A 25780-nucleotide genomic window follows, 5' to 3' on the forward strand; every position below is an offset into this window, starting at 1 on the left:
CTTGCACTCCGTGCTTTTCCCGCCCCGGCCCTTTCCCCAAATTCCCCAACTCTCCAGTCCAAGAGGTAGCGCCTCCTAGCCCATTGGCCAAGCATTGGAAGAATACTGGTCTGTGGCTCCATCTGCTGGCGATGCTGGGAACTGAACGTGTCAAAACAGCTGACGCTGAGGATTTGAAAGAGAGCTGGTCCTTCCCCCTCAGAAAAGATAAACACAGGCCAATTAAACATATAAGAAGCCTTTAATTTCATCACCATAAACATTATACTCTGATTTCTCACATACAGTATAAAATATTTACTCCACTAAATAAATAAGACATAACATTATTGCAAACGGCACTTAACCCCCCCCCCCCCCCAGAGATAAGACCTCCTTAGCCCAGGCAGGGGGTACTCCTGAGTTTCTGTGCGAGATTCCCCAAGCACAGATATGCCCTGGGGGCTGACACGGATACAGGCTCGAGGAGCCACACTCTGTGCTTCTGGTCCTGCAACAGCCCCAAGGAGAGGACCGTGGAGCCAGTGGGGAAGGGTAGGGGGTGGGCGGCTCCTTCATCAGCCCAGCCCTAGAGAGAGCAGAGAGGAGTCAGGAGTGGGGCGCAGGCTGGGCCAAGAGAGAGGCTAAGGAGGCTGCTGAGACCCGGAGCCCCGCCCTCCACGTACCCCCAGCTCCCCCAGCCTTGGGTAACATGATTTGGGATATCAGCTGGGTGAGTAGAGCTTCCAATCTCCTGGGTTAGGCAGTATGGGGCCAGACCAATCACCCAGGAGAACATTCTGGCAACGCTCAGCCCGATAAACCAACCATCTCATAGGCCCACTGGAGATCTCACCCCTTAGACACCAAGATGGCAGAGCTGGGAACTGATTCCCCTCTACTTAGTTAAATAAATAAGTTAAATATTTAAAGGCCTGTGTCCCTATGATGTCAACACAGGGGCCAACAAGCCATGTCCCGATAAAATGTAGTTGTGGGGGAATAGTAGAAAGGCAGTGCTTTGGGGCCAGGCAGCTTCCTCCCTGTCCGATTCTTCCCCACAAATAACTTCCATATTTTCAAATCCTGTGGAGGAGAGTTTCACACTAGAAACTCCCATGCAAGAGCAACATCGAGGGAATCTATGGGATAAGGGGGCTTGGAGGTGAGAGACCAGGTGGTTGAGTTTACTCAGCTCCCCAGATCCCTTCTCTGGGCATGTCTTGACCAGGACACTGCCTGTTACCCCTACCTTGGTAATCCCCCCGCAGAGTCCTGCAGTCCAGTGCATGGAGCTAATGAAATGCCCTGCTCTTCTGGCCTCCCTTTAGAAGTCCAGACTGAAGCCTGTTAGGACCAATAGTCAGCCAGGCCCGAAGACCGGGGAGGGAGGGAGAGAGAGAAGCCCCAGGTCCCCTACCTGTGCGGCTACGCACCTCACTGCCACAGGGCGGCAGCAGAGAGCCACACCCCTTTGGCGGCAACAGAAACCAGAGGGCCCGCCCCACCCTGGCCCCAGAAGGCTAACAGGATGTAGAGCTGGGGGGGTTGGGCGGGGCAGGCAGGGCTGGGACCCAGTGAGGCAGGCCCCCCTTCAGTGGGTCAGAAGTACTCTACACCGAGTATTTGGCCAAGTCGCTCTTATCAAATACTACCTGTGTAGCAAAATAAATGGCCACCAAACCAAGGCCTGCAGCCGACACCATGTAGGCAGTGACAGACTGGCTGAGCTGAACAATGGAGCCCATGAACAGGGACGGGGCCACCTGGGACAGCAGGAAGGCACTGTCCAGGATGGCAAGGTCCAGGCAGATGCCCCGGCCCGGAAGGACCCTGGTCTCAGGCTGCTCGCCGACCACCACCCGCATGGAGACATCGCAGGCAGAGGCCCCACAGAGCACGGGTGGAGACGGGAGGAGGCCGCCGCCTCCGGCACCCATGTGTCCGTTGGGGAAGGGAGATCCGGCCTTGGGGCCCGGTGGGAAGCTGGTCTTCAGGCTGTCCTCACTGGCACTGCTTCCAGCATCTCCTCGGTACTTGGGCAGGAAAACCTGGGGGACGGAGGGGAGGAAAAAGGGGACGTGGACATTTAGGTACCCAAGCATAGGATCCCGGCTAGGAGAACAGACCCCAGCATTCAGACCAGGGGCCGGAAGACACCAGGCAACTGGCCTTCATGACAGTTATGCAGCAGGTGAGAAAGCCAGGCAGACCCTCCTTGGTTTGGGTCTAGTTAGGAGTCTCCTTAGGGGCAGGGGATCCCCCGGGGAGGGGACACATCTGAAACCACAAGTCTAGGTCTCCACTAGCCTGGAACCAGTAAGTGGCAGACGAACTCACAGTGCAGGCAAGGAAGAGAGCAGAACCCCAAGGTAAAGGGAAAAGAATGAAGACAGGTGAGAAGAGAGATGTGTAAGAACAGAGGAACAAAATCCAAAGCTGGGGCCCCTGATGGCCCAAGCCCCCACACAGGCTCTCTTAACCCTCCTACTTCCTGCCCCCCACCACTTCGCCTTGGGAAATCTTTCTCAACCTGGAAGAGAGAAACTCTGCTCCCACTGGGGTCCCAGGCCTGTGAGGTCCATGGCCCCAGCCTGGGTCAGGGAAGGTCCAGCAGACTCAGGCTGGAGGAAGAGAGGAACCAGAGGAATCTTCCAGGCTCCTATGGCCTAGCTGTGCTGATACTGAAGCCCTTCTTGCTTCCTATTCACTGTCCGCCTTAGATCAAGGTAGCCTGGCCCTGCCCAGAGCGCCCTGTTTTAGGATAGGGCCGGAATGTATCCGACACTGTCCCCGCGCCTGCTAGCACTGGACAGGAGAGGGCTCTTGAGCTGGCTGTGCTAGAGCCGGCACTCATGGCAGAGATGAAGCCAGGGAAGCCCACGGCTCTTGGCGTGGCCGGAAGTAGGCCAGGCAAGTACAGACGGCGCCCAGGGCCAAGTGTGCCATCGATTGCTGCTTGGAACCGGCCTCCCGGGACCTCCCCTGCCTGCCTGCCTGCCACCCCCGAAAAGACCAGTGAGGCCGGAGCCTGAAGAGGGCCCTAGGGATAGACCCGCTCTTCAGTGTGAGGGGAGGACTGGCTCTAGCAGGTTCCCTGGCACGAGTGCATATGCCCACCCTGGCCTCTGGACACCTGCCCTCAAGCCCCCAGCCAGGGCAGTGAAACAATGGAGGCTGATGAAGGTTATCAGTGCACTGACAGGAGTCTCAGGCACCAGGCTACCCCAACCGAAACACCAGCCCCTTCCTCCACACACCCCACCCCTGCAGCTACCTATTCAATCAACCAGCCTCCTAGCTACGTATTTCTCTGCTACTTCACTCATGTCCTACAGGGGGCGGACATCCATCTTCCCTATGGTCTGGAAGCTCTATGAGGGCAGGCCTACATCTCCTCCCTCAGGACACCCCAACTTCTTGCCCTCTGTGCGGAGCTCTGCACCCAGGGCTGCAGCTCACTGAAGCCAGTGAAGGGGACAAAGGTGACCACACGGCTTCGGTCAGGAGGCTTCCCCTCAGAAGGGGGCCCCTGGAGGGGCTGGTTCGCGTGGGGCCAAGCAGGAAGGAGGCCCCCAACTTACAGTGCCCAGGCGAGCGGTGTCAGATGCGTCGGGCTCAGAGATCCGCCGTGGGGGCGGGGGAAGGGGACGGAGGCAAAGGTGTGAGGCAGGAAAAGAAAAGAGAGAATTAGGCAGAAAAAGAAGATAAACCAGAAAGAGAAGGGGCAGTAAGGAGCCTTCCCCACATTGGAGAGTAGAGCAGGGTATTGGTCAGTCACACTGCCCCTCCCCGAATAAAGAGAGCTGTCGCCAACACCAGACCGTCCCCCCTCCCCATCTGCTGAGGCTACGTGCCCCAGAGGTCACCTGCTCCTGCCCCCAGACTGAGGGCCTCCGTTAGGCCTAGGCCGATTCCTCAGGATTCCCAAAGAAGGACTTAGCATTTCCTGCAATCATCCGCTCAAGTGCTTTATAGTTCTGACACCAGGAAGTCATTCCCAGAATCTAATCTACACCCTCCTTCCGCAGCCCACGTCTCTGGCCCTGGGCTACACGGGCTTCCTCTCCAATCAAAGAATGACTTCGGCGTCTCTGGCCAGACTTGGGCTACTGCGTCTCCCCTCCACCCCGGCTCCACCCAGCGGCCAGTGTGAGTACCTGCTTCTCGCGGTGGTAGAGGGAGGCTAGTGTGTAGGGCAGGATCTGCAGGGCGGAGAAGGTGAACCCGGTGAGGGCAGCCGAGGCGGTCACCACGGCCACACTGCGGGACAGGCACATGGTGCCGGCAGCAACAGGGAAGGCCACCACGCTGGCCAAATAGACTGCCCGGGTGCCGAATCGCTGCACCAGCCGGTCCATGACCAGAGAGAAGAGCAGGGAAATGGCACACTGCAGGAACAGCCCCAGGCTGCCCATCCGGACCCCTGCAGGTGCGGAAGAAGAGGAAGTCAGACCCAGACCCACCCGTACAATCTGGGGAAGGCTCAGAATTGCGGGCACCCGCCATCCCAGCCTTGCTGTGGACCAGACCCGCTCCCTGCATCATCCCCACCCAGATGCAACAACGGGAGTCTAGGTTCTTCCACTGCCCTTAGAAAAGGCGAAGCCGCGGGCTAGGGGCAGAGGAAGACGCTGATTGCGAGGCTCAGCTAGTGCTCAGCTATCTAGGAGGCTGACAGGGAACACAAAGACAGTTGTGCCATTGGCTCCGGGACAAAGTTCCAGGAGGCCTGAGCCGAAGGTCTGGCCAGGCAATGTGGAAAGTCAGCAGGGGGAGCAGAGGGCACACTGAACTTGGGGCTCGGCAGACCTGCGACCCGGCCTTGACTCCTCCACTCTCTTTGGACCTTAAATAAGCTTGGCCTTTTCTGCTGTCAACTTGGGGCAACGACTCTGAGCAAAGTCTCCGCAGCCGGAGGCTCTCCTGAGACTGCCAGCAAAGCTGACCTGCACGCTGGGGGCCGCATGCACAGGCTGGGCCCATTTATCTGATCGGGAAATCGGAGCCCAGGTACACAGCTCCCAGCCCGGCGCAGACTGGGGGCATCTTCCTATGCTGGACCGTCCCCCAGAGGGAACTCCCTCCCACAGCAGCCCCCTCGCCGAACGCCCGCTGCGGAGGCCTTACCTTCATCGTAGTGTCTCCGTGCCTCAGTGCCTGGCTCAGCCCGGGGCACACCCTGGTACAGCCCCTCGCCCACGAAGTCCGTGTAAAACAGCGTGAAGGTCATGAATGCCATCCAGCTGCACAGTTCGGCCACAAAGAGTCTGCGCAGGGTGCGAGGCACACGGCAGCAGAGCTGGTGCAGCCGGGGAAACAGGGCGCCCAGGTTCCGGAAGGCCAGGCGGGTGTGGCATGGGCAGCAGCGCGGCGGCACGGAGGGGACCAAGAGCCCTTCCGCTGGCTCAGCCGGACCCAGCGCCGCCTCCTCGGCCACAAACAGCGTGGCCGCCACGCAAGTGAGGAAGATGAGAGCGAGCAAGCCAAAGAGGCACTCCTCCTGGGTGCCCAGGTAGGGGGCCAGGGCACTGGCGTCCCAGTCGATTGCAGGCAGGAGGTAGCCCAGGCAGCCCCCAAGGCTGATCATGAAGGCGTAGACGGAGAAGGCCTGGCGACAGTGGTCTGGGTCCCGGAAGAGGTCGGACAGCAGGGCCTCCAGTGGAGTGAAGCACACCTGGCCGCAGAAGTCCAGCAGCCCCACACCCAGGATCAGCAGTGCCAGCTCCAGGGGCCTGGTATCCGGGCACAGCAGCCCCGCCAGCCAGCTGGCCCTCGGGATGAGGAAGAGGCTCAGGAGGACGCCTAGGGACAGGGCCCAGATGAAGGGCCTCCGGCGACCATAGCGCCCGCGCCAGTGGTCACTGGCTGAGCCTAGGAGTGGGACCGAGATGAGGCCCAGCACTGGCCCGATGCCTGCAGGAAGGACAAGTGGTATGAGCCAGAGGCTGGGACCCTAAGGGGTGGTGGGGAAGGGGGCCTAACCTCCTGGGAGAAGGATGGAGAGGACCACGGTCCTCTCGCATGGAGGGCCACCCCCACCTCCGTGCTGGACACAGTGCTGAGTATGGCACACAGGCTCTAATTTAGTCCCCGCAACTAGGATCCCTAATGCCCAGTCTCAGGATGGGCAAACTGATGCACGGGGCTACTGGTGAGACTTGTGCACTGGCACCCGGCAAGGGGGGCAAGAGGCCGAGTTCCATCGGGCAGTCTGACTCCAGAGCCTATGATCTGGACAGCCCCCTCTTCCGGGAGCCACCCCACGGTGACCTCTTTCTTGCCTCCGGTGGCTTTTGCAGGAAGCATCTGCAGTCAGGAGCCCAGCCCATGCCCTAGGGGTAAGAAAGCCCAGGCTGGGAGACTCTGATCCTGCTAATCAGCAGCTAGCCTTCGGGCCCAGCTCAGTCACCCAACTTCTTATCAGCCTCCATTACCTTCTCCGTGAAATGGATGGCCTCAAAGGGCTGTTGCAAGAACCAAATGAGATAACAGATAAGGTAGAAAGAGTAGACAAAGGTGCAGAGCAATTTCTCCAGTGTCTCCTGTGCGCCAGCCAGGCAACGTGTAGGTGCCAGGTGAGATGACCGGGGAATGTCCCTGTGTTCTTTTCCTACTGGGCCCCCTCCAGCCCACGGTCACCCCTGTGTCCAGCAATGTCCACCCACCAGCACCACAGCCTGAGGGACAGCAGGCAGCCACCTCCTCCTCTTTGGGCAAAGGCACCTACTTCCTGGGTATCATGTATCTGGAGCAGGAGGGAAGGAGGATGTGGTGACTCACCCAGCACCATGGTCATGAACTTCTCCTCTACCCCCACTTCCAGCAGCAAGGGCGGCACGTAGGTGATACCTGCGGCCAGGCACACCTCCAGGCCGAAGGTCAGCAGGTTGACCAGCAGGAGCTGGGCTTTCCGATGCCGCAGCAGACGGCTCACCCACAGCCTCTGGGCCATGGTGGACCAGGCAGGTTGGGCTCCGCCCGTTCACACACTCCAGAACTGCTCCGTCTCAGCCCTGCTCCAGATGCCCGGGCCTCTCCTCCTTGCTGCCACCAACTGCCTAGGACTCAGCCGGGAGCCCATTTCTGCCAGCCTTCCGTGCAGGTGCGGCTTCTCAGCCCATGCTAGACGCCCGCTGCCGTGGGGTGCCTCGGTGCAGACATGGCTCATCACTCAGGTCCTAAAAGGGCAGGGACAATCAAACCCAGAGTGTTAAGTCCTGGGCACCAGGTCTCCGGGATTTGCTCTGAGTTCTCTGAATCCTGAGTTCACTCCCAGGCTGGCAGTGTGGCCGTGCTACCCCCTGCAGCCAATAAGGAAGCGCTTGTTAATGTTAGCCTAAGGCTGACATAACTAATAAGGTAAATATGATTTTTAAACCTCAGCACACTTCAGAACCAAACAGATGTCAAGTTTTTCTCTGTTTTGGAATATCTTTGCAATTGCCCTTGCCTGTTAGTATGGAAAAAAGAAAAAAAAAAAAAATCACACCAATTGAATTCCCAGTTCCCCAGGCTCTGTTATCAAGGTGCCCCTGGAGACCCTCTGCCAGGCCTGGATTGTTTGCTTTTCTCTCTCCACTTCCCAAAGCTGGGCTGTTCAACTGCCCTTTGTTAAGAGTAGTACTTCCCAATCTGCGCAGCCTGGCCACACACCGTGCTGCGCTATAACCTGAGCCCCCAAGGACGAGGACAAGGGGGAAGGGAGGAGAGGCTGTGGTCTGTTGGGTTGGGGGTTAACCTGTCATTGAAACCACTTAAAGAAGGCTCCCGTGGAGGAACCTAGGCCTGAAAACCTCTCCCTGGAGTTTTCTCCCTGTGCTCAACGTTCCTGGGGAAGAAACATTCCCACAGGTACTGCCCAACTGTCATGGGACAATGGGGACTGTTCCCAGGTGCCAGCCTCACCGAGGCGTGAAACTGTAACACCTGGTGGTCACTATAATGACACCAGTAACCGGGGGCTGGCAGGATACCCCACCGCTTTCCAGGGCAGCCCTTCTCTGCTCCCCAAATGGCTCTATTCTCAGCAGAGAGGTCCCCACAGCCCTTCCTGCTAGGCCCGCCTCCTGTGCATAGAGATCCCACGGGGGGGGGGGGGGGAACCACCCATCCTGTGCCCCCACCCCCCCAGGCAACTGGCAGCCAGGTCTTACTTCCTGAACACGATGGTACCCAATGCAGTCTGCTGTTTAGGGGTGACCACTAAAAAGGCTAAATCAAGTCAGCCACAAAGAGGAGGTGTAGAAGGTGGGGCCTTCGTGAGAAAAGGCAAGCAAGCGTCCCCTAACTTTGTCATCTCTCTCAAAGAGGTGGGACAGAACTTCATGCCGCTCGTGGCTGGAGTCTGGAGTGCCTTCCCTTGCCTCACTGATTCCCTACCATAAATGCTGCTGAACAGCACTGCTCCTGTGCAAGGTCCACAGCTCTGAGGGCTCCACTCCCGGCCCCACCCCCACCCAGCGCCTGGGGCACCCTCAGTCCTCTTTATTCCCGGCCAATCTCAGCATCTCATAATCCGCCACTATACCTTCTTTTCTCTTTTCAAAGAACACTCAACCTCGCAGGGCCTTATATGTTATAAAGCATGTCGTGGGTGCTCTCTGAAATACACCACAAAGAAATCAGATGGCCATCAATCCTGGGTAAGATGTGTTCATGTCTGCATTCCAGGACTCTGCCGCCGGCAGACCAGGAAGGAAGGGACTTTAGATATGGCTAGGCAACCAGCAGCCCCCTCCCCAAAGTTCTGCTCAGACACAGACCATCCACTTTGGGAAGGGGCGTGGCTCCCAAGGGGGTGGCATGGGGAGAGGGTAAAATACTGATCGAAGGGTCCCTAAGGGTGCTGGGAGGGGGCCACACGTAGGTCCTAGCTGGGCAGTTTTGAACCAAGCCCCTCCCCTGCCCTAGAATCCCCCACAAGGCAGGCAAGAGACTGCACATAGACCAAGACTCCAGCCTGGAGGGAACGGTTCTGGGTCAAAAGGCTTCCAGCCCATTCTACTCCCCACCCTCAGTCTGGGAAGGCCCTGGACACTCACCTACTCTGGGTTAAGGGAGCAGGTCCTCCCTTAGCAAACAGAGACTCTGTCAGACCCAGCCTCACCCACAACCTGCCCCCATTCCCAAGCCCTCGTTTTCTCCCTGCTGTTTAAAATAAGTAGCAGCTCTTGGGCCAAAACACTAATCACCCCACCTGCCTCCTTCCCTCCCCTAATCCAGCTCCTCGCTCCGGGGAACAGGCAGGACGTCTGTAGCCCACAAGAGAGAGACTAAAAGACCAAAGGGGGGTGAAGACAGGAATTTCCCTCCATCCTCCTTCAGCCCAGATAGCTCATTAGCTGCCTCCCTCTCCCTCCTTTCTAGTGCCCCCTCCCCCCTTCTTCTTTACCAGGTAACTGGGGGCTGGGCCAGGTGAGGAATTCATTGAAAGAGCGGGGTAGGAAGTGGGCAGGCTCCAAGCCCAGCTCTGCACCCCGCTGTTCTTAGGTTGCTAAGCCCGTCCTCCCTCTTTTGACTTGTACTGTGCCCTGGGGTCCAGAGCACTCTTGCCACCCGTAGAGTTTATTCTTCCAGGCCCAGAACCGCCTAAGGAATTCCAAGCCCGTAAGAATATTCTCCCTTCCAAAGCTCCCTGTTCCGGGTCGGCTCTTGACACCTTCCCCCATGGTCCCAGGCCGGCCCACTCACTCCAGAGTCCTCAGGGAGGAGGGAACTACAGAGGACCCCCACAGCACTAACCAGCCACCTGCCATCCCTCCAGTGCACGAACAGAGAAGCCCAGGCCCTGCCCAGTGCCCAGGCTCAGACAGGTGGGGGACAAGAAGTCTTCCGCATCAACTCCCGTCTGCAGCCTGCTGCAGCCCCAGGGCGCGCTTCCCACCAAAGCTTGTAAGTGACAACTGACTGCTGGGCACCCATTTTGGGGTGCTCCCCTGACTTCCTCAGGAACACAGGCAGGGAGACGGAATCCAATTCTCCCCAGTGCCCTCCTGTGTCAGAGGTGCTTCTGACTCCAATCTTCCTGTCCCGCTGCTCCTGGAGCACTCTGTCTGTCTAGCAACCAGAAGATCAACCAGAAGAGCCAGCCTCCAAGGGCTCACCTGGTAGGGAGGGGGCGGGAAGAGGAGGCAAGTGGAGGTACAGAAAGGGGGAGTGTGGCCTGACCGCCCCCCCCACACACACACACAAAAAAGAACAGCAGCCTTCAGGGAGGACAAGTCCCTCTCAAGTTCCAAGTATCTCCTCCTCTCCGGCCCCCCAATGACAGGACAACAAGAAGGCTGCAAGAAACCCAAGACCTCCAGAAACCTCCACAGAGCTCTGCCCCAGGCCATCTTTCCTCACCCCTGGGGGAGCAGAACTCTAGCACCCTGGGGACAGTCAGTGAGCCCAGCCCCAGACCGCGGGAGACCTTCGCTCAACCCTCTGGCTCCCACCCTAGCATGAGGGGCCTGGGAAATATTTACCCGAAGAAGACACAGCTGAAAGCAGAGTGGGGGTGGGTGGGGTAAGAGATGGGAAAGACCTGAGGGCCCCCCCCCATCCCCTCGCACACCAAGGAAATCCCAGCCAGACCCCCAGAGGGGGCAATTCCTCAAGGTTCACAGGTGGTGAGTGGACTGGACAGACCCTTGGGCTGGAGCGCCCCCCTCGTCAGGTTAGGCCTCAGCGAGCACGGGGAAGTGAAACTGAGCAGCAAGAACAAACTTGGCCTGAACTTTCTCCAAAATTCAAAAGACAGAGCGAAGGAGGTGGGAGGAAAGGCGAGAGCCCACTCCGGTAGCTCCCTATGGGAAGGGAGGGTCAGAGGGACGCATAAAGAGGCCTTTGAGGGCTTTCAAAGGGGCTCCTGCCACCCTCACGACTGAGGTGGAGCTGGGGGGAGCAGATCCCCTCTGCTGACAGACAGAGGCCAGGGCAGCCCAGGCTGGGGGCAGCCCCGCCGCGGGCCAGTGTCAGGCAGCAATTCTATGGGCTCTTTATGCGCCCGCGTCCCCGCACCCCGCCCAGGCACATCAAACGCTGCGGCCCCCACCCTGACCCCAGCAGCTCGGAGACCCCGCGTCCTCCTTCCGCGCTCACAAAGACGGCCCGGCTTTCTCACACGCTCCTCTACCCCTCTCAGCCCCCAGGCAGCCCCTCCCGCAGAGAAGGAAATGGGGTGGGGTGGGCTCCCTCGAGGAATAATGACTCAGCGGCAGAAAGGGGGTGGGGTCACTCCTGGCCAATCTGCCTGACACCAGCCCAGCACCCGAGGCTCTCCGAGGCTCTCCTGCCCCGGGACCAGGACAGAGGGCAGGTGACGAGCAACCCCCGGGTGGAGGCTGCAAGACTGCGGGAATGGGGACCCCAGAATGTCATTCCAAGTTGAGCTCTCCCAGGCCCTCTAAGTTGGGTGGCAGGGAAGAGGGCTGGGGGTTCACCAGCCCAGCATCCCTGTGACCCAACCCTGTGCCTCAGTCCCAGGGGCGCAACGTCCTAGGCTTTACCTGGTAAAACCTAGCACACAGCACTCCCGAAATGAGTTCTGCCCCCATGGGGCCTTGGGGCGCCCCAGAAAGAGGCCGTGCTGGCCAGCCAGGAGTCCTGAAAATGAGCATCCTTGTGAGGCAGTGGCTCTCATTACAGACCCCGGTTCAGGGATGCTGGGCTGTGGGAACTGCTACCTGGGCAGCTGTGGGGGGCGGGGAGGGGGGGGCGCACAGGATTAGACTGTGCGCGGTTTCAGTGTCTTCCAACCCACATTCAGTCTTTGACTCTCCAGGCTCCAATTTCCAAAGAAGTGAGGGTCTGCCTTCCCCAATCCCACCCTATCAAAAAGGCCATGATCTGAGCAAATACCGGAGGCCTGCACTTTGCAGGGCTTCCCCAGACACCTGCAAACTCTGCTCGGAAAGCAGCCTCCACACCTCAAGGGAACTGTCAGAAAGAATAAGGGCTGGACAGAGCGGGGAAGAGCCCACCCCCGCCCCAGACTTGCTCCCTAGCTTTGCCTCCCCCCGGGCCCAGAGGCCAGGGATTTGGAGTTCGCCCTGCTGCGCTGCCTTTTCTTCACTCGGACTGGAAGCCTTCTGCTTAGCAGCTTGTCAGAGAGAGTGAGGGGGCTGCAGGCTGGGACACAAAGGGGGATTAGGGAGAAACCTCTCGGCCTGCAGAGTAATCCATCAAACTCTCTCCCGGCTGCCAGCACCGGCCCCTTCCCACTCAATTCCCCTTCCAGCTGCTGCCCCCCCCCCCCCCACCCCCTCCGGCTCCTGAGCCCTGTCACTTCGGGCAGCAAAGAGAATCCCAGGCCCTGGGGGGGCAGAGGGGGCACACCACAGACACTGGGAAAAGGGCAACGGCTCCCTCCCCCCACTCACCCCCAATGTGTGAAAACCCAACAGGTGGCAGTGGCTTGGAGGAAAGTTGCTTTTGTTGCCCTGTCTGAGAGCCCCAGCCCAGCTTCTGAAAGGAAACAAATGCCGAGGAGGTTGGGGGAAGGGGAGGGGAGAGGAGAGGATGGGCGGGAAGTCCCTGGGGCCCCACTCTTATCTCCTCTCCCCTCTGCAGTCCAGTGACAGGAGTTCTGGGGCTGGCCTGACCCTCACCTTGGCCAGTCAGTCCTGGCCAGCCTAAGCCAAGGTGAAGCACCTTCCCAGGGGGTTGTCAGGCAATCCCATGGTGACCGTCTACACGGACACACATCTGACTCCAGGCAAAGACCTCCCAATCAGACTTCCCTTCTGAGAACAGCTGTGACCCAAGGTCACACTGGGTCACCTTGACCAAGTGCCCTCCAAACCTAGACAATCAACCTGCAGCTCCCTTCTGCCCGAGGGGCCGCAGGCCTCTGAACCCCGGCAGATTCTGCAGGGTGACCTGGGTTTGCACGCCAACTCCACCACTTACAACTCTGTGACCTGGTTAGTCGCCCTCCCCGAGCCTCAGTTTCCTCGTCTGCAATTAACAATAACAGCTAACCCTGAGGCTTACTACGTGCCAGGTCTTCCTCCAAGCATTCTAATCTTCCAACCGCCCGATGAGGTGGGTACAATGTTGAATATGCCCATGTGACAGGCGAGGAGCCTCAGATGAACACCACCAACTTCACAGCGGTGGGGTCTGTTGGAGAGACAGCCTGTGGGAAGTTCGAGGCAGCCCTTCCTTCAGTTGTCTGGGCTTCCCCAGCAGAGAAACCCGGGAGCCGGCTTTCCCATTCCGGACCAGGAGCAGCAGAGGTCAGAGGGGGACCGGCGAGCCGCCCTTCTCGCCCGCACTCCCCCCTCACCCACGTGCCCCGCACGGCCTCCAACGCCTCTTTCAGCCCCCAGAGGCAGGAGGAATGCCAAGAATGTAAATGCCTCCCCAGGTGCTGGCCCCAACAGGTGAGGAGAGGTCACTGCAGCGGACCTGCCTGGTGGCTGAGGAGCTGGAGGCTGGACTAAACATCCACAGTCATGAGACAAGGGTGGATCCCATCCCCAGGGAAAATAATCACGGTGGCTGACAGCTACTCACTGTCCAGAAGGTGTCTGGCATGGGCTGGATACCTGACATACCTTTCTCTCTAATTCAAACCATTTGAAAATCCTGCAGGGTGCTCTGAACTGGGAACCAGGACCATATACTCTGGTTTCAATGACTTTTGTAGCTGTATAGCCATTTTACGCGTCCCTCCACCCCGGGACTCACACGTGCAAAATGAGAGCTAGTCTAGATGCTGTCTAAAGTTCTTTACAACCGTACAGCTAAATGATCTCACACCCACCCACCCCCTGCCCTTGGCCTCAGGTATGGTGCTCTCCCTCGACAGGTGCCTACTGAGTGCGCACTGACAAGGCCACATGGCATTGGGGAGGAGGGTTTCATAGCCTTCCACCAAAGAGAGACACGGGGAACCAGGCGGAGAGGGGCTCCCCAGCCGCACTTAAGCCATCCTTTACCTGCTCAAGTACACTGCTCAAGTACAACAGGGTGCCAAAGATTAGCGGACACCTGAAACTGAGCCAAGTGACTGAGACATCTGGGGGCAGAACCGGCCTCCTCCCTACTCCCTCCCGGAGCTGGACTGTGTTCCTGGCAGATGTCGGTAAATTCTTTCTCTACCTGGGCCACAATAAATGCTTCCCTACAAAGTGGGGTAACGGTACCAAGAAATCCCTTGGTCCAGGGTTGGGGGTGGGGGGTGGAGAATGAGGAGCTTGGCAGAGCATGCAGGCCACTGGGAAGTTCTCTCTCCCTGCTGCCTTCTCAGTTCCTACAGCCCTGTGAAGTGAAACCTAAACAGCCTCTCTCCTAGCGAATTTGAACTCGGCCAGTCAGCCAGACCAGGCAGTTCTCTCCATCCTGCAGAGCCAACCCTTGCCCCCTTCCTGCAGACTGGCCTCCCTCAGGAGGTGCAGCCCACAGGAAGGAGGCCTGGGGGTGGAGGCTGCGCAGACCTACCCATCCCAGGCTGGGAGGGGGGCCAGGGCGCTGGTCCTAGCTCTGTTGTGTCCCACCTCTAGGATCTCAAATTCAGTGCTCTCTCGGGCTCTTTCAGCCCTGATATCCTACGGTCTGTAACTAGTCGTATTTATCATCAGAGGGCTCGGGGTCAGATCCAGCCCCACGGAAAGGTGTTCTCAAAAACAATTGCTCAGTGATGAGCAGTGTGCGAGGGGCTCCAAAAAGGACTCTTTTATTAAAGGGTCCCAGTTTGCCCACCCCCGGAGGAAGTATGCCTCAGTGCATGCAACCTAACCTCCCCCCAAAGGAATGTCAAAGAGCACTAAAACTCACTCACCCACCCACCTATCCATCCATCCAACACTCACTGAAATCCAATTCTGTGCCAGCCCACTATGAAGGGGCCCTGGGTACAGAAATGACTGCCTGCAGCCCCCTTTAGCAGTGCTGAGACACAGGTCCCTGGAGTCGGGGCCCAAGACATAGGGCGTGACCAGTCCTCCCAGGGCTTCCTGGAGGAAGAAGCCATGTTGCTGAGCCTTGCAAGATGGGTAGGTAGGAACTATGCAGAAAAGGGCAGATATTTGCAAAACATAGTCACTGGAGCCTGGGACCTCCACACACACCTACCTCTCCTTTTGGCCCCGACCCAGTGAGGTACGATGGCAAGAATACCAGACCCCAAATTGTGGCAATGGGTTTCGATCTCAGACCTGGACCCAAGAGAGAGGAATTTATCAGCACCGGGCCTGATTTTGCTTCCAAAGTAGTCACCATGCTCCCGTTACTTCCCCGGGATGCCCTCTCGTTCACCTGACCCTTGTCCAGCTCAAGTCCCATACCTCCTTCAGGGCTCCTGGGAACCCAAGTTATCAAGGATCCCCTCTTTCCTCCGAACCTTGCTGTGCTCAACAGGCAGCCCTCAGGATTGGATACTGCTAGTGGTCCTCTGGTCTCCTGCCCCACTAGCTCTTCAGCTCCTAGAAAGCAAGGACCACAGTCCCTGTCCACGACCTGGATGGAGGTGTGGAGTGCTCAAGAGAAGGCCTTCCAAGTGAGGCTGAATCAGGCTTCCTGTCTGATGAATCTGACCAACCTGCCAGGGATTCAGGCAGGGCCACAGTCGAGGTATTTGGGTGCACAGCTCTTTCTAGCGACAGGAGCCAGGAGTGGGAAGCTAGACTGCCACAATCCCTAGGGATGGGCCATGCACTCCCAGCTTGGACCCTATTTGTCACCTCAAAGGACATCCGAGATTAGAGGCTGGGGTGGGACATAACAAAGAGCCTTGAGGAAGAAGGGACTTGTCTCTGGCTAGCTGCTCCTGAGGGCATCTATCTGGCTGGGCATTAGGTCTGGCCTGAAACTGGTGACTGAGGGACTATGGGCCATGGGACCAGGGGCTGGTCTCATCCCAGTTTCCCAGAGAGAGTGATCTCCAGAATTAACAAAAGAAGGGGAAGGGAACAAACAGGTACTAAGCACCTGGTCTGTGTAGGCACTTTGCTAAACATGCTCATCTCATTTAATCCTCACTGTAACCTTGCACGGTTTTACAGACACAGACGCCAAGGCCAACAGGTGAGGCAGGCCCGTCTCTAGTATCAGAAGCAAGAAGCCCTACAAGTCATTCAAGGTCAGTGGCAAAACTGTGGACTTCTTCCCACAAGGGAGGAAACACAGACTTTATAGTAGGAAAAGGGATTAAACAGGAAGTTCTGGCCAGATATCAGGACCATCCCGTGACGGCTCGGTCAGCTCCCGCCCCCAAGCAGGGACACTTAATACACTAGACAAAGCTCCACGCTCCAGCTCTATTGCCGGGAGTCAAGTGGCATCAGCATTCGAGACCCCGGGCCTGGCACCAACTGGTCCAGCCTCTGTCCTTGCTATCCAGCAAACGGGGCCACTGACTATTCAAAGAAAGCCAGGCTGCATTTTTCTTCTGGACATCAGAAAGCAAGGCATCCTAAGCGCTGAAGGGGGTAGGACAGAACAGAACCCCAACTTCAGTGTGCCCCCCTCCTCCTCATACAGTGTCCCTAAAAATCACAGCAGGTAATCTGTCTGCATAGAAGGCTCTTGACCTTTCAAGCTAGATATATATTCGCCTCCGTTACTTCATAGCACTCTCTTCCAACTTGCGGAGACAGGGAGGGCAGGGTTTCTGGACAGATTAAAAAACAAGTCGCTCATCGTATTGACGCAGGAGAAACCAGGATGTCCAGTCCTGGTGTGTTCTCTGCACCAGACCACAAGTTCAACTGCAAATAGGTCATTCGCAGCTTGCATATGGTTATACGTGGTCTAATTCCCTTGCTCCGAAACTCTGGTTTCTAAGTGTAAACAGCAATAATTGCTCCCATTGTTACAAATAACAGCAGCTGACATGTGTCAGGCTCTTTTTACACAAGCTGCTATGCTTGGAGCTTTACCTATATCAGCCTGTTTAATCCTCATGATATTGTGAGGTGGGTACTATTATTCTCATTTCACAGAGGAGGAAGTTGGAGCACAGAGGGGTGAAATAACTTGCACAAGAGGAGATGGGATTGAAATCCAGGCAACTGGGTGCTGGAGGCCAGTCTCTTAACCAGTCATATGGACTCCCCAAGGTCCAGAAGACCTTGCTCCCAAAGAAACAAGAGCAGATCCCAAGAATAGAGTTCCGGGCTAGGTGCTGCTGTGCATTCGGTCACAGGTGAGAGATACAGTAAGTGCTAGCTAACATTTATTGAGCACTTACTACCTAAGGCACAAAGTCCAGTGCTCCGTACTCACGATTTAATAATATACATTTTTCATATTTTACACATTACAATCAGATATTTATATTTAATTTAATAAGCAAAAAAAAGCTATGGGGTGCCTGGCTGACTCAGTCTGAAGAGCATGCAACTCTTTTCTTTTTCTCTTTTTTTTTTTTTTACATTTATTTATTTTTGAGAGACAGAACACTAGTGGGGGAGGGGCAGAGAGAGAGGGAGACACAGAATCCGAAGCAGGCTCCAGGCTCCGAGCCTGGAGCACAGGCTGTCAGCACAGAGCTGTCAGCACAGAGCCCGACGTGGGGCTGAACTCACAAACCGTGAGATCATGACCTGAGCCGCAGTCGGATGCTTAACCTACTGAGCCACTCAGGTGCCCCAAGCATGCAGCTCTTGATCTCAGGATCCTCAGGTCCTGAGTTCAAGCCCCATGTTGGGTATAGACATTACATAAACAAACAAACTTAAAAAAAAAAAAAAAAAAAAAAAGCTGTAAGGGCACCTGGGTGGCTCAGTTCGTTAAGCATCCATCCAAGTCTTGATCTCAGCTCAGGTCATGATCTCACAGTTTGGGAGTTCAAGCCCCGCACTGGAGTCTGCACTGACAGTGCAGAGCCTGCTTGGGATTCTCTCTCTCCCTTCTCTCTGCCCCTCTCCCACTCTCTCCCTCTCTCTCTCCCTCTCAAAAAAAAAAAAAAATCTGTAAAGCATTATTATTATCATCATCCCCATTTTGCATCCAGGGATACTGAGACTTTGAAGAAGTAACTTGCCCCCACCTCCCATGGCCAGTGGAGTAGCCAAGATATAAACCTTGTCTGACAGTCTAGGTTTTTACCCACAATGTTGTGTTGTCAGGCTCTGATGGTCCAGATGATGGTACGTAATTTCCCCTTCGGAGTCCTCAGACCATCCCCACCTTTCTGCCTTTTTCCTCCAGCGCCCTGCCCAGGCTGGGGAGGCGGGGGTGGGGGGCTCCACCACCTGGTGGCCTGGAAGGACCTCAGGGGGCCACCAAGAATCACTGTCCAGTCCCTCCTGCTCCTTCAGGATAACCCAGAGAGCCAGGCGGGGCGGGAGAGTTCACCACACCCTCCATGAGGACACAGGAAAACTGCCCCTCGCACACCCCACACACATACTCTAATTGGGGCCTGGATGTCCACAGCTGTACATTCATCCACAGCTGTATTTTCCTCCTCAGACTCATCCTGCTGACTCAAGCTCCATTTTTCTGAGCACTTTTAGAAAAACAGAGTCCTGGCTCCATGACAGGCCTGGGGGGAGGAGATAAGGAAGGAATGAGGGGATGGGACCCATCCAACAGAAGGGCCTGTGACCTCAAATACCGTAGCACTCACTCCCTAGGAGGAGTTGCTCCATGGGTTTCCTCAGGCTTCCCTTCCAGCCTGCCCCTCCTGGGCCTTCCCCTCCCTAGCCCCCTGTGCCAGCCTGCCCCCCAGGCCTTGGGCAGGTGAGCCCACACCAAGGCTGTCTCCTTCTGAAAGGAGAGCTGCCAAGTGCATCAGGAAAGGCAGCCAGAAGCCCCCAGGGCCTCGCCCCACCCCTGAGCAATGCTTCCAGGAGCCCAGTAAGGGTCACTCTGGGCCTGGGTGCACTGGCTATGGGCAGCAAAACAGCAGCTGGGCTATTCTTAGTGTCCGCTCCACTGGGATCAGGTCTGTGTAACAGCTGAAGGGCAAGTCCTCACCAGGTACCCACCATGCCAAACCCCTCCCTAGCCCCAACTCTGGCCCCTGGGGAAAAGAGGAAGCAGGGTGGCAGGAGGAGCCCGGGGGGAGGGGTAAAAGCTGAGCAAGTCAAGAGTGTGTGAGGAAGATGGAAGCTGATCCAGAGGTCAAGGGCAAAGGCAAGTCAGGGGGGGTTCCAGCGCTTGAGGGGAACGGGAGACTCCGGCAAGCACTGGCTCTCACTCAGGAGAAACGCCGCAGGTCCCTCCCTGGGAGCTTTTCCAGCAGGCCATGCTCCTGCCTAAGCCCAGAGCCCTGAGAAGCTACAGCAGATGCCCAGGTACCATCTCATCACACCTGTTTGCCGATCTCGGCACTCTCACCGTCCCTTCCACCGGCCCTACCCGAGAGTCCCGGGAGGCGAGGAGAAAAGGGCCTCTCCTCTTCCTCCTCCCCTGAAGGATAACCGAGGCGGAGAAGGGGGCAGAGGAGCTCACACACGCACACACTCCCGCTTCAACTCTGCCTGCAGCCCGGCCCCAAGACTAACGTCCGGGAGCGCTGGGCCACCTACCCCTCCCTTCGTGACCCCTCACTCTCGTCCCGGCACGCCGGCCCCCGAGCCTGAGGACCCCGCGGCATCCCGGCCGCCGGCCCCTCTCCCGGCTCCCCGGTCCCGGACTGTGCGCGCCGCGGTGACTCATCCCGTCCCTTTCCGGTGAAGCCGAGACAAGGGAAGAAAATAAATGCAACTTTCCAAAGAAAACTCTGACGCTGGAGCTGCAACAGGAGCGAGTGGCCGGTCCACCCCGCGGTCTGCCCGGCCCGGGGCCCCCCGGGAGGGCCCGCTCCCCGCCCACCCGCCGCCCGGCCCGGGACAGCGGGGGACCCGGCGCTCCAGCCCAGCCCGCCCTCCGCGGAAGAAAGCCCGGCTCTCCCCCGGGACCGAGCGGCAGGACGGGGGGCGCGCCCGGGGCCCGCCACCTCCCCCGGGAGTCGCGCGCGGCGCACAACACGCCACCCCGCGGAGCTCGGCCGCGCGGCGCCGCTCCCTCCGCCGCGCCGGGACCCCCTCCCCCGGGAGAGCGGGGGGCGCGCGCCTACCTGGCCGAGGCGTGCGGCTGTCACCCGGGGCCGGCGCGTGCGAGCTCGTCCCCCCCGCCTCCTCCCGACGCGCGCCAGCCGGCGGCTTTTAAATCTCCAGGTTGCTCGGCGGGGGGAGAGAGCATGCGCGCTGGGGCTGCAGGAGGGGGCGGGGCGAGGCGGGCCGGGGGGGTGCGGGAGGGGTGTGGAGGGGTGGGGCTGGTCCCCTGGGGAAGAAAGCGGGAGGTCTCGACGCCGTCTTTGTAGCCACCACCGAGACGGGCAGCCCCCGCGTGGCTCCCCGACTGCCCTGTCATTACCTAGGGGAGTGCACCGCCCCCTCGCCGCTCGCCACCAAAACATTTAGGTAAAAGCTGCCCGGCTCCGCGGGGCACCTCCCCTCCCCGGGGCCAGTCTGCGACCATTATCCGCACGTGCTTTTCTGGCCGTCAGCCTGTCCCAGGGCTGAGCTGCACCCCACCCACCCAGGACCAGCCCTTGAAAGGAGATGTCACAGCCTCCCCCAGTTACTCTTCCTCCTGTTGGCTCTCCTCTGAAACAGAAAGAGCTCCCTTAGAGCTAACGCAGCCCCTCTCTCTGAAGTTAAAACCAAATTTCAATTTTTTTGTCTCCTTAAGGATGTGTATGGGGAAGAGGGAGCGATACGCTGCCAGTCAAACGTTCCCTTTGTCAGGTAGCTGTTGAGCAAGGTCCCAACAGCTGTGTGTTTCCAGGATGCCGTGGACGAGAGTGGAACAATGCAGGTGGGAGACGGAGACCTGGAGGCCCGGGCTGGCCTTGAGGTGGGGGAGGCCCACATGCGTCTTTTTTCCTTCAGGGAGTTTAACTAGGGTGGAGAGAAATCCAGTTTATGTGGCTACTTGACTTGAATGCCACAAAAACCACAGAAAGATACCTTTGAAGGGGAGGAGCCAGTTGGCTGCAGCCCTGGGCTGGGCACTGGGGCACTGGAACCCAGTGCTGGCCCTGTCACCAACCAGGTGTGATGTGAAGCAAGTCCCTTCCATATCCTGGGTCTCTGTAAGGAGCTGGCCAGATCATCTCTCAGGGCACCCGAGCTAACAGGCCAAGAACAAGAAGAAAGGGAAACGGAGAAGGGGGAGAGAAGCTATGGAGCCCTGGTGGCCGTGGGGAAGAGGGTGCAGGAGAGAGCAGAGCAAAATCAAGAACTTTCCGAGTCACTAGCCAACTTTAACTTGGAAACTGTCTCAGCACTCACTCCTCCAACAGGTGACCCTCCAGAGCCCCAGTGGCTTTCCCAAGCCTTTGGAAAACCTGTGTGTGGCGGGCAGAGAGACTAGGGTAGAGTCCTGGGTCCCTGAGCTGGTGTCCCCTCTGCCCCAGAAAAGAGGGCAGGGGTCAGAGGGAATTCCAGGGAAGCTGGAAAATTACAGAACAGGAGAGAGTGGATGACGGTATTTTGGAGGCCTGGGGAAAGAACACTGGGAGCAGGAGGGACTTGTCCTGCCTCAGAGGAGCAGCACCCCCTCTCTGCCCCCTTGACTCGTTGCCAGGGGCCTACATGCCTTCTGCCTTGTGGCCTGGGGAAGTGCAAGGAGGGTGCAGGGCAGTGAGCAGACAGGTGTGAGGTCCTGGACCCCATGGTGTGAAGTCCTGGACCCCATCCAGCAATCTGGCTGGATTGACCCTTCTTCCCCCAGCCAGGTGAAGGCCCTCCCACCCAGCACAGGGCGCTGTAGGGCTCTCTGCTGTGAAGATGCTCCCTCCTCCTTTTTCTGCTGGTGTAGCCACGTGGTGTGATAATAATCATTAACTATTACTGATTGTGCCAGGCGTTGCCCTAAATGCTTTCCATGTCTTAGCTCATTCCTTCCTTATGGCAACTCAACACATGGCTACTGTTTTCGGAAAAAAGAAACTGAGGCAATCCCTCAGTCCAATTACTGCTACCCACCCACACATACCCATAGTCTCTGGGCTCCAGAAATAAGGCAGAGGCTCACAGTGACTTCAGAATGTTAGAGAAAGTCCTAACACCCATGCTATGACTCACAATGCCGGGTCCCTCTGCACAGCGGCTTCCCTGGGCCTCAGTTCCCCGTTAAATCTGTAGGAAAACCACCATGTCCCTTTTCCTTCCTCCTCCCTGCCCCCATATGTGTGCGCTCACAGTCTCACACACACACACACACACACAGCTACTCCCTAGCCGCTTCCCATTTATAGGAAATGGGGGATGACGCGAGGAGCAGGGCCATCCTTGGGGAACTGCTAATAGTCTGACTGGATATTGGAGAAACCAAAGATGTTGGCAAAAGTGCATTAGCAGCTTCTGCTCCAGCCCCCACCCACAGCCCCTTCCCATTATCCTTAGGCTCAGAACAAGCATCATCCTCTTTCTATAGAGATAAGATACCCAACTGGGGCTGGTTAGCCTGGAAGAAGGCTGAGAAGCCTTGAAGGACTTGATGTTCCCATCTCCTCCTGCCGCGTCCACCATCCAATGGCTGTGGTGCCTTTGCGGCCTCTTTGCTTCTTCCCCTGCCTGCCTCAAGTTGAGGGGTGAGTGGTCTGTTTGAGTGTAAGGGCCACCAGCAGGGCCAAATCCTGGCTGTACTCTAGGAAGGGGGAGGGATGGGTCCCCTGGACACATCAGTTCCACTTCTGCAATTTCTTTTGCGGCAAAATAATCAAAGAGAGGTGTATCAGGAGTATGTGCAAGGTGTTCATCTCATCATTCTTCATATGGTGAAAAACTAAAAACAGTTTAAATGTAGCATAATAAACCATTGGCTTTGCAAATTTGGCGAAATCTGTATAGCAGAACGTTATGTCACCATTAAAAATGGTGATAACATAAAAGCATTTTATTTGTTTATTTATTTAATTTTAAATGTTTATTTATTTTGAGAGGGAGAGACAGAGAGCAAGCGCCAGGAAGGGGCAGACAGAGAGAGAGAGAGAGAGAGAGAGAGAGAATCCCATGCAGGCTCCTTGCTGTCAACGCAGAGCCCGATGTGGGGCTCCATCCCACAAACTATGAGATCATGACCTGAGCCAAAAACCAAGAGTTGGACGCTTAACCGACTGAGCCACGCAGGCACACCTAGAATAATTTTAATTGATAGAGGAAACACAGATGATATGTTACCAATGAGAATAGCTGACTACGAAAGAGTATGCACAGTGGGATATACATTTTTTTAAAAATTAGGTATATACTAATGCAATGTGGTATCTTGGATTGGATCTTGGGAGAGAAAGGGGCATTAGTGGACTTAGCAGAATCCGAATAAAGTCTGCAGTTTAGTAAATAGTACTTTGCCTGTGTTAATTTCTCAGTTTTGATCATTATACTGTGGTTGCGGCGACAGCACGGGAAACTAGCTGAAGGGTATATGGGAACTCTGTATTATCTTTGCAGTTTTTCTGTAAAGACAAAATTGTTCCAAAGTAAAAGTTTAAAACATTAGGCATATATTGGGGTGCCTGGCTAGCTTAGTCAGTCGGTAGATTAGAGACTCTTGATCTCAGGATAGTTGAATCCAAGCCCCACATTAGGTGTGGAGCCTACTTAAAAAAAAACAAAAACAAAAACAAAAAAACTTAAGTGTAAGTCTATACAGAAGAAATGATTTAAAAACCAAAACAAAACACAGGGATGCCTGGCTGGCTCAGAGTGTAGAGCATGCGACTCTTGGTCTCCAGGTCATGAGTTCAAGCCCCAGGATGATTACTAATGTGATTACACATTAGGTGTGGAGCTTACTTAAAAAAACAAACAAACAAACAAACAAACAAATAAATAACCGAAAGGTGAATACTGGCTTTCTATAAGTGGGAAGGATGATTTTGATCTCAGGGGGCCGGGGTGGGGGGTGCACTAGGGAAACGTCTGTATCTCCAGGTTTCTTGTATGGATCATAGATTGGTTTTGTAAATAGAAAGGATCCATAAACATCATTTTTTAAAAAGGGAAAGGATAAAATAAGATGAAGGAAGGAGGAAGAAAGAGGGATGAGAAATCACCAGGGACCTGAGCCGGAAAACCAGCCCCAGGGCCTCCTTAACTAAGAGGTTGGGGTGAAGAAATGAGACGGAGCAGAGTCTGAGGAAAATCAAGAAGGAGCTGGAGGGATTATACCCACACACCTGGGCCATATTTCCACCAGGACCAAAAACTTCGTGGGCACAGAAAAGGAGGAAATTGAACCCAGTGAAAGAACTGCTTGCCACCCCCCCCCCCACCTCAAACCTCAAGCTTGGGGATGGCAGTGGCTTCTAGTTCCTGAGGTCACCAATGCTCCCCTTCCTCTGTCATTGCTAGAAGGTAGAGTCTTGAAACTGCTCACGAGCGGCACCTGGGCGGCTCAGTCAGTTAAGCGTCCAACTCTTGGTTTAGGCTCAGGTCATGATCTCACGGTTCTTGAGATCGAGCCCCGCGTGGGGCTCTTACTGATGGGGCAATGCCTGCTCAAGATTGTGTCTCCCTCTCTCTCTCTGCTCCTTCCCTCTCTCTCTCTCTCTCACTCTCTCAAAATAAATAAACTTAAAAAAAAAAAAACTGCTGGCGAGTGCAGCTCCTCATTACACAGCAGGGGACAGTCCAATTTAAGTGTCCCCACCCCCCAATGCAGAGCAGGTTTTAAAATAACAACAAACACCTTCAAAGATACTTCAGGAAACTTCCCTCAGACCAGAAATCCTTTTACAAAGAGAACTTTCCTCTGGATTTAAACTTCCTTCTGAGTTCTCCCTCCAGCCCACCTGGGCCCCTTGGGGAATCACTGCGAGAGACGGAAACTACCTCCAAAGCAGAAAGTTCCAGCTGAGCAGAGAGCAGAGGTGGGGAAATGTGGCCCAATGTTCCTTGCAAAGGTGTTGGCTTTTCTATAGACGGCAGCAAAATCCATGTCAAAAAGGAATGGCTTCAGAGGGCCAACCTGGAGCAGAGGAGAGAGTCACAGGAGGCAGATCATAGATGAGTGAAGCGAAGGGAGCAGGTCCCAATCAGCTGTAAGCCTCTTAAGTATGACAGGGGGCTTTCAGGTACCAGATAAAGGGTGAGCCCTGGGTGAGTACAAGACTCCTTCCCAGCGATGAGAGCCAGTGAAACCCATCCCGCTCTTCTCTCAAAGGCCAGATCTGAGTCCTTTAGCCTCCCATATTTTAGGGGCATCAGCAGAATGTTCCATCAAGGAGCTTAGAATGGGAGCGGAGAAAAGTAATGCCATCTCCTTCCCCTGAAGAGTTGCAGGAGTGAACCAGACAACTTCCCTGTAAGTGCCTAACTGGGAAAGACACTTGTTAACTGGGCTGGGTTCTGAAATGCCTGGAGCAAGGAGGTGATTATGTCACTATGAATGCCGGGGACTCTACTCTGGGAGCTCAGACCGCCTGAGGGGCTAACTCACCAGGGTGGGGTTGGAGAATGGGGAGGGACAGCCCGAGGCGACCCAGCTCCCCGGCTCCCCGGCTCCACGCCTGCCCTGAGCTCTCACCAGCCGGTCTCGGTCTCGGAGAGGCTGTGAGCTCCAGTGGAAAAAAGTGTGGGCTCTCCAAGGCCACTTACCAGGCATCCACTCATTCATTTTTCATTCAACAAACGTTTATTAAATAACCATTACAAATCAGGCTCTGTGCTACGATGTAGTAACCTGATGCCTGCCAGGAAGCCACTTAACCTGGGAGGCTCCATTTTTATGCAGAAAGCTTGTTGGTAAGGATGCAGGCTGCTGCCTGAATATCGCCCTTAGAGGAGAATCTCAATGTGTGTTTGTCCATCCTGTCTTATACGCAGATCCTAAGGACGCTGTGCGGAGACGGAAAAGAACATGCAAG

The 25780-nt window shown here is 56.3% G+C and overlaps 1 protein-coding gene across 1 annotated transcript; it reads right to left on the reverse strand.

Annotated features, from left to right (window-relative positions):
• Positions 1–222: 222 nt before the first annotated feature.
• Positions 223–20067, reverse strand: SLC45A3 (solute carrier family 45 member 3). The gene is made up of 5 exons (XM_030302849.1): positions 19979–20067; positions 6763–7160; positions 5110–5895; positions 4140–4405; positions 223–2030 (listed from the first exon to the last, which is right to left on the reverse strand). The coding sequence occupies exons 2-5, from the start codon at positions 6932–6934 to the stop codon at positions 1593–1595; spliced, it is 1662 nt and encodes a 553-aa protein (XP_030158709.1). The 5' UTR covers positions 6935–7160; positions 19979–20067; the 3' UTR covers positions 223–1592.
• Positions 20068–25780: the final 5713 nt, after the last annotated feature.

The sequence above is a fragment of the Lynx canadensis genome, chromosome F1 (genome assembly GCF_007474595.2).
Source record: "Lynx canadensis isolate LIC74 chromosome F1, mLynCan4.pri.v2, whole genome shotgun sequence".
Lineage (NCBI taxonomy): Eukaryota > Metazoa > Chordata > Mammalia > Carnivora > Felidae > Lynx > Lynx canadensis.

What these genes read in the sequence shown, in the direction of transcription:
- SLC45A3 (XM_030302849.1), bottom strand. Translation starts at nt 6,934, where the DNA reads ATGGCCCAGAGGCTGTGGGTGAGCCGTCTGCTGCGGCATCGGAAAGCC. An exon ending in GTTCATGACCATGGTGCTGG is followed by an intron (nt 5,896 to 6,762) that starts GTGAGTCACCAC and finishes TCCTTCCTGCAG; the next exon opens with GCATCGGGCCAGTGCTGGGC. An exon ending in ACGGAGACACTACGATGAAG is followed by an intron (nt 4,406 to 5,109) that starts GTAAGGCCTCCG and finishes CCGCACCTGCAG; the next exon opens with GGGTCCGGATGGGCAGCCTG.